Here is an 8,317-nt window from a genome sequence, read left to right on the forward strand (position 1 = left end):
CCCCCCCCCCAATACCACCAGCTTCTTCGCATCAGGAGGCCCCAAAACTATATCTTGCGGGGGTGGGGGGGACAAAAATTGTGGGCCAACCCTGAGCTTAAGCTGGCTTTCTGAACAAGTGTCCTCATATTCTGAAAATCTGAGCATCCTCTGTTCCCATATTCAGGTGATTTATATCTATGTTTATGTTGTCTTTCTGCTACCTTAACACTTCGGTGTTTGTTTCTGTGTTTTAGAATTCAGAAACTGGTATGCAAAAGTTAATTGTTACTCAGAACAGTTTTCAATAGGCAAGGAAAAGAAAGGTGATTTGTAAGTAACAGCTATAATGAAATAAAAGGTTTTGTTTAAAAGACTGTGGAAATATAACTACATTTTCTCCAGGAAGCAGCCTTCACAGGGAAGATGAACTATATTGTAAAGGGTTTTGTATGAGTAGCAGTGAGAGTGGGAGCAAGGCTATATGTCTGAGAAGGAAGAAAACAGTGAATCAAAGGAAAACTATGGAAGCAACGAGTGGACTACAATAAAAGTTCAATATCTCAGAATGCTAAAAAAGAACACAAATTCTTAGCTTGGTGTTCTTGTATTTAGCAGTCATATGTTCTTCTTTTATATTCCATCAGTTCATTTCTATAACATGATTTAAAATTACTCCCAAATGGACACAGCCAAAAGATTTTTTTTCAGGAGGCTATACAGTTGTTATTCATCAGACTTCAGCTTTTCAACTGAAGTCCTTTTTCCTTTAGATTGTCTTTTAAAACAATGCTGGCTTAAAACAGTTTTGCTGTTGTGAAGCAAAAGCAAAATACTTATGTGTAAATTGACAGCTTATACTTATGTGCAAAATCCAGCTTTGTGTACATTTTAAGATTTGTTTGTACAGAAAAGTATGCCGAAGTCTGGGAAACTAAACTCGCTAATCTCACCTATGAACATCTGTGTTGCAGAATCAAATGGGGCATCCATAGTAGCCTTCTCCTGGTTCAGCACTAAGGTTTTTGAGGGCATTTTCCCAGAGCTCATAACACCTCAGATATGCTACAAATTCTGTTGTGGGACTTCTCTGTTTCCTGGACTTCCATGCAGAAACAGCCTTAGCTTTCAACATACTTAACTTCCATCTCTACACATTTCTTACATGCATGCCATAGCCAGTGCCAGATTCAGTAGAGGAAGATCAGCTATCTGTGATTCTGGAGCAGGAGGCAGATAGAGGGCAGCTATTCGTGTATTGCTGTAGCAGGAGGCAGATAGAAGGCATGAGAGAAGATGATGGTCTTTTCAGCAGCAATTTCTGACCCAAAAGTCAATGGTATATCTCAGAAGGAGAGATTCAGGATAGCAGCTACTTACATAACAAACTGGGGAGACAGCTGTTGCATGTTGTAACTGCTGCAGATTTCCCCATATGCAGACCAAGGTACTTCTGATGCAGGGTAACTATTACAGACTCTTTCTGGTTTGTGAAGACAAGCAGTGGCTCAGCAGTTTTGGTTTGAAAAAGCAGAGCTCAGTGGAGCTATATAAGGAATTTGCTCCAGCATACTCAAATACATGGTGTGCTATCACATCAATCCAGAAGTGGGTTGCTGTAGCCATCTATGTGAGTTCCAACTAACCAGCTGTTCACGTTAGCTGGGAAGGCTGTGATGGTGTGGTTTGGTTTAGAGTCTTTAAATCAACAAGTACAAACTGTATCTGAAACATTAATATCAAACGAAGTACAGATACTTGTGGGTAAGGATTCCAGATTTAACCAGATATATAACCAGCTCAGAAAGACTATTAAGAATAAGCAGACAAGAACTTGAAAGAGGAACTGATCAATAAAGAAATCTACATCTTATAGAGGCCAGAAAATGTAATCATAAAATGAAAATTGCCAAAAATGTGGGGTTTTAAACCTTTCAAAAGATAAAAACAAGAGCAAGAGATTCTTCAATCATAAAAAGCAAATACCAAAAAAGGGAAGAAATGGATTGGTTATGCAGGGAGGATTCACTCAAGATGAAAAGTAAGCTAGGTATGGCCCCAAAACTGATAAATGAATAGTCTCTACAGTTATCTGTAAGGCTTATGGCATTAAGCTTGGGGGAAGGGGAAGGCAAGAGAGTATGCAAATCAAAGTCTGCACAACAGAGGTGGAAGCCAAACATTAAGAGCAAAATGAATTTAAGTTAGGGAAAGGGGCACACATTCTCCATCCCATAAGTCTGGAAGAACTAATATATGGAATCAGTAGTTTGGTAGCAAAATTTTAAATAATGAGTGAAGAATGACACCATACCTAAATTTGAGAAAGGAGGAAGAAAGCAATTCAAGCAGTTATAGACCCATTGGTATGATTTCAACTCATGCAGTGCGTTAGAACTTATCTTAAATGAAAGACTAATCTAAAGACATGGAAGCAAATAGAAGATGGGATAATACGCCACAAAGTTTTACCAAAGGTAGACTTTGCCAGACTTACCTGGTGTCTTTCTTTGACAACTTATTTTCTGAACAAAGATAATGCATTGGATTTCATTAAAGCATTGGGCAAAGTGCCACCTAGAAAATTATTATGTAAGCAGGAGAAGACAGGAATTAGTACTCAAAATTGTGAGATTGGTAAGTAACCTGCTGAAGGGGAGTTATCAGAAGGTAGTATCGGGCTTGAAGGCTGTTACCTAGTGGAGCTCTCCAAAGGTTATTATTTAGCAATGCCACTAACGACCTTAACATAAGAAGTTAGTGTGCTAATAGAATTCAGCGAGAAAACTTCTGGAGGCATTGTCAGTACAGAAGAAGATCCAAACATTGTTCAGCAGGGGTTAGGACCTTTGAAGACTAGAGTAATACAAAAAGGTTAATACAAGATGCAAGAACTTAAAACTACTAACAAGAACTTTTGCTATAAGCTGGGAGCTCATTAGCTGGAACTGACAGAGGAGGAGAAAACCTGGGAGTCTAATCACAGGATGACTGAATCATCTATGTGATGAGGCTATGATAAAAGGGCATCCTAGCATGCATCTTTCAAGGGATCCCCAGTGGAGAAAAGGAAGTTTTAATGCTATTAATGCCGTGGTGAGACCACATCTGCATATACTGTGGAATACTATGTATAATTCAGTCACCTCTATTCAAAATACGAGCTGAACATAGGGCAGGCGCATGTTATGTGGTTTATCTCCACACAGCCGTGGAGGAGTTAGAACCCCAAGGGAAGCTCAGGTAGAGGTCACTTTAAGATCCAGACAGCTCATCACTTCTAGCTCCACCTGCCCTAGGTCCATTAAGACTGTGAACCTGGCAGGAGAAGCCACTTTGAGCTGGGAAGTCAAAGCAGCAGGAGCTCCTAGGTACTATCTGAATAGGAGGGAGGACCTTTTCCCTGTCAGAAGCTTCACTGAAAACCTAGAAAGAACAGAAATTGCTTCTGCCCCAGATGGAGAAGGACAGGACCCTGAGAGGGGTAAGTGCCTGATTCTGAAGAAAAGAGGAAATTGGCTGTGGGGAAGAGGAGTGCACTGAAGACTGAATAAAGGCTTCCTGCCTGTCCTCACAGCTGCTCAGGGCCTTGGGCTATAATTCAGTAGAGCAATATGGGCCACAGTCCCTGTCTTGCAATAAAGGGACTAATAAGCGCTGCCATGACTTGCCTCATTCCTTTTCAATGCAGAAAAGGGTGAGGGGAACAGGGACTCTAAAATAGCTTAACTTGTTATATCACAGCAAATTAAAGGCTCAACAGGGATCTAATTGTTCCCTTAAAATACAGCTAAAGGTTAAGCAGCAATAATGTAGGTGCAAGGTATTATACTTAAGGACAGGGTTGGCAGGAAAAACTGGTATTTGCAGCCTCTGAATAAACTTTGTCTGGAGGTCAGAAAAACATTTCCAAATATTAGAGAGATTACATTCTGAAACAGCCTTCCGGTATGACTTGAGTCAAAAAACCAAACTGCTTTCATGATGGAGTTTACTCAGTTGGTGAAAGAGTTCAGGTTGAGGTGTTTGCTCCTAATAACAAGATATAACAACAGTGGTGTGACCCAGGAAGTGCCTTCATAGTCCTGTGTTTCTGTATCTCTACAGCAATTTACTACTACAGTTTGTTTGTGGTGGGTAGATGTGGCTAGCATGCCTGAAATAAAAACTAACTTGGAGAGAATGGATTTCCTTACCTGCCTGTGATGGGGCTGTTCATTTATCCATAGTTTGTTTACCTCGAGGGAATGTGTGACTGAACTGGAAAGGGTATTACCCTTTGGTATGCAGACCTTCCTGAACCTGCTGCCTTTTAGGTTAGGCAACACCAATGGGGTGCTGAGAAGCTGCATGGCACCAGAGTGCTGGAGGGATCTAGCAATTAACCTGTTTGGATAAGAGGGACAGAAGGACATTTTTCTCGTCAAATAACATGGTTACCCACAGGGCATCTGTGCCACTGTTTTGGAGGGGTGTTTATATTCTGTAGCTCATGAAACCAAATCCTGACTTCAAGTCATCAGGCAAAGATTTAACTAAGAGTTTTAGAGCAGTGGTAGAGTGTGTATTTGGTTGACTGGTTTGCAAGCCTAGTACAAGCAAATAGAAAGTGCCCCTTTCATTATAGAGTCTGGGTCCAGACAAGCAAGGAAATAAAGGGTGGCTTTTGCATCGCCTTCTGTACAATGTAGGATGATACATGACTCAAGAAGATGATGTGATGTGTGATGCTATGCTATTTCAGTGTATATATATCCATTTATTTGTCACTTTGTGTATAGGAGTAACATAGTGTGTAAACTTTTATTCTTAACTTTCCATACAATTTCCAGACTTTACAAACTTTTATATATACATTAACAAAAATTATGTATGAAATTGTGCAACTAGCATAGTCTGTTTAGTAATGGAACTGGATAGCACAAGTATACCTTTCTCCTTGTCTTGTAGTTTCATGGGTGTAGAGTGAACCTTGGCAGCTCAGGAGCCTGTCTGTGGGCTCTGTACTTGACCAGATGCTTGTCACTGTCCCAAACTCCTTAATAATAATAATAATAATAATAATAAAGGCAGGGGAGCTGCCAGGATTGCAGTTACCACCCTATGCCTTGTTTTAAGTGCCTTTGAGGTTTTTAATGCACTTGCTGTACTGAACAGCCATCCATTTGATCTCCACCTCCCCCAGCCTCTTCAAGGTGCTTTTATAACAATGATGATTTTAGGTGTGCCCCCCAAATAACATGCTTTTCTGTAGTCACACCAGAAATTAACCAGAAAACTGGTGTGATTGTCTATCCAGCTAGCAGCGTACTGCATTGGCATCTTCTAGTCTGGCTATGAGCAGAATACTGCAGAAATGGAACATGCAGATGCGTATAAAATAGCAGGTATTTCCCAGTGCACAAGAGATGAATAGACCAATAGATAGAAGGGCTGGAATTGTAGGTTAGCCACAGAGGACTGTCAAAACCTGAGCTTCTTTATCTGAATCCTTAGTGTCAAATGGATGACTCTGAGCCTGCCTTAATTAGAGTTTTAACTACGGGCTCTAAACTATAACCTTCAGCCAGGCAAGTGAGTTCAGGTTCAAAGTACATAGAAACCCTAGCAGAAAGGTATTGTGGAGGATGATATGAGGGCATCAGTTAAGACTAGGGTATGGCTCCAGTGTAGACACCAGTTACCTACATTTATCTTGCTGCATATCAGTAAATTTTATGGACTGTATGTCAGATGCATTTTATAATACTATATAAACATGAGATGTCAGATATCTAACATCATTTTGCTGGCAGTCTTGACTCACTGTACATACACATCATAAGTCTGAAACTTTTTACATGTGCTTGGAGTTTTCCAAATGTTTCTTAGCACTTTAACTTGTTGTTATCATTGCACATCCTTCCTCCCCATTGCTTTTCTCTAGTTTCTTACTTTTTTTTCTTCAACTGTCAGTGGAATTATTGTCTTCCTGTCTCCATATTCAGGTAGTGTCAGTGGCTGAGTATCACCGCAGGATCGATGCTCTAAATAGTGAAGAACTGCGCACACTCTGCAGACGTCTCAAGGTGCCCTCTTCAGTAGTTAAATCCCTTCTCTGGAGACTAAAATATCTTTCTCTGTAGTGGCTTTGATCAGGGCAAGTCCCATATTTGGTGGGTTTGTCTTGGCTCTAGCACTGAAAGAATCCAGCAGAAAATTCCTTTCTCGTGTCTGTGCCTTAAACCATGAGTGGGTGTGTTGTTGTAGATTTATGATGAAACAGTTATTTCAGAGTTTAAAAGCAGAGGAATTTTCTGCATCTTTGAAACTTTGTTCTCATTACTACATGGTTTCTGAAGTGGTGAGGACCTGTTTTCAATTCTAGTTTGGAGTGGTGGTTTGAGCTAGATAGAAGCTTTCCTAAAAAGAATGAAAAAGAGGTTGTTTACAAAACAGTGTCATGAGGACTAAGTTTCAAATACTCAACAGTCAGTATGGAAGAAAATTGGAACTGTTTTGCAAATATTAAGCTTCACAATGACCGTATAGAGAGGTAAGTATTGTGTCCATTATGCAGGTGGGTAAACTGGCCTGAGATCACAACAGGAGAACTGGGAATGGAGCTTCTAGACTATAAAGCAACACTTGATATCTATATCTGTAAGCTAATTGGATAGTGTGGTTTGTTTGTTTGTTTTTAATTGACTCTTGCATTTTCTTTAGGTATTTCCCTATATTCTTTGGCATATGTACACTGCAGAATTTGTGTACATTGTACAAAGCTTCCTGATGAAAGCATGTCTGAGAACCCTTTTGCAAAGATCTGAAAAAGATTAATTACATATATTTTCCTCCCTTCCTCCCCTTTTAATATTTAGTTAATAAAGTGCAAAATTTAAATTTTGGTTCTGAATTTTTCTTTAATGGTTAAACATCAGAAAATGCTTTCATGACTTTGCTACCTCTAACTTACTGATTATGTTTCAAACTTGTCTTATTCAGCTATTGTATTTTCAAACTACTGGTTAAGTGTATACTGTTTTATGTACAACTAGTTTAGAAGCTTGAGCCTCCTGAGAGGAAATGGCTTAAAATGCCTTATGAATTATTAAAAATATGTAAAAATCAACTTTAAGCTTGCCGTGGCTATTAGACTTTCACTTTCACAGGAAATTCTGAAATGAACAAGAATCAGAAATGTATTAACAAGGAGGAAATCTTGAGATTTCCTATGAAAGAAAATGGCAAAAACTCACTTTGAAAATTTAGAACTAAATATTTTCCTGGGATTCAAAATTCTGATGTTTGTTGCTCTCTGGGTCCTACTGCAGCTCTGGGAAGTTAGACCCAAAGAGCTTTGGCTATCCTGCCCCAAGGAAGGCATCCTAAACCTTGTGTTTTGGAAACCCTAAGACCTCTGTGTTTTGTGACGGGCTGCCCTGTAGCTCCTTGACCTAGAAGTCTTGGTACGGGATTCTGAGCCAGATGATTGAGCTGGCTGGAAATCAGCTTGGCAGGCATGTTTTGAAACCTACCTTTGTTTATTGGAAGGTCTGTTGAAATAGGCACATCTTTACCAAGTGGCATAAATGGCATTTTTCCAGTGCCAAATGTTTCATTATTAAAAATTTCCAAACAGCTTCATCAGCAATTCAACAACTGTACACACTTCTCTACATGGCACTCTGATCAAAACTAAAGAACTATACTTAACACAAAATACATCACACCCATGCTGTGCACACTGCTTCCAGAAATGGAAGTAATGTCATTGCCTCAGTGCAGTTTTTACTGCTTTTAGTTCAGGAAATAATGCACAGTACTGGGGCAGTACACAAGTCCCTTCAGTGTTTGTGTCCAAAGTTACAATACAAAAAATAATTTGGCTAGTGCCTGATCTTGCAGGCAGTTAAATGTGGTAATTTCTCCCTGTTTGACTTCAAAGTTCCTTAGGTGCCTAAATTCCTGCATCTGCATAGACCCAGCCCTGGCCCACTGTGAATTTATTTCCTGTGTAAGTCTACTGAGAGGCTCAGTTTGGTCTCAGAGCATGCTGAACAAATGCAAATGGGATTGGTCCCTCACAAAATATGGTTGTGGGCACCTCCTTTGGCAGGCCTGTTTAAAAGGAAAGGAGAAGAGAATAAAGATGGTGCTGCTGAATCTAAACTGTAGAAACAATGTTGGGACCTTATGTACTTGGATATCTGGACTGTAAAATGTTGTGTTTCTCTTGGGAGAGAACCTTTTGTCCTGGGATCTTCCAAATGTAAAAATCCACTTCCCTGCTTCAAGTCTGTCTGAAATATGTGGAATAAAATGTGCTTAACACTCCCTCCCCTCCCCCCCCCCCCCC

At 39.9% G+C, this 8,317-nt stretch overlaps 1 protein-coding gene across 7 annotated transcripts in view; it reads left to right on the plus strand.

Moving 5' to 3' along the window:
- OXR1 (oxidation resistance 1) overlaps positions 1–8,317 on the plus strand; it is a 608,937-nt gene that overhangs the window by 553,733 nt on the left and 46,887 nt on the right. For 5 of the 7 annotated variants that reach the window (XM_019528058.1, XM_019528059.1, XM_019528060.1 and 2 more), the window contains one exon: positions 5,967–6,047. The exons of the other annotated variants lie outside the window; for them this stretch is intronic. In XM_019528058.1, the coding sequence (XP_019383603.1) occupies positions 5,967–6,047 (81 nt within the window). The remainder of the gene's footprint in view (positions 1–5,966; positions 6,048–8,317) is intronic. 7 annotated transcript variants of the gene reach the window in all.

Source organism: Gavialis gangeticus, unplaced genomic scaffold (genome assembly GCF_001723915.1).
Source record: "Gavialis gangeticus isolate Ggan-Ray unplaced genomic scaffold, GavGan_comp1, whole genome shotgun sequence".
NCBI classification, from domain to species: domain Eukaryota; kingdom Metazoa; phylum Chordata; order Crocodylia; family Gavialidae; genus Gavialis; species Gavialis gangeticus.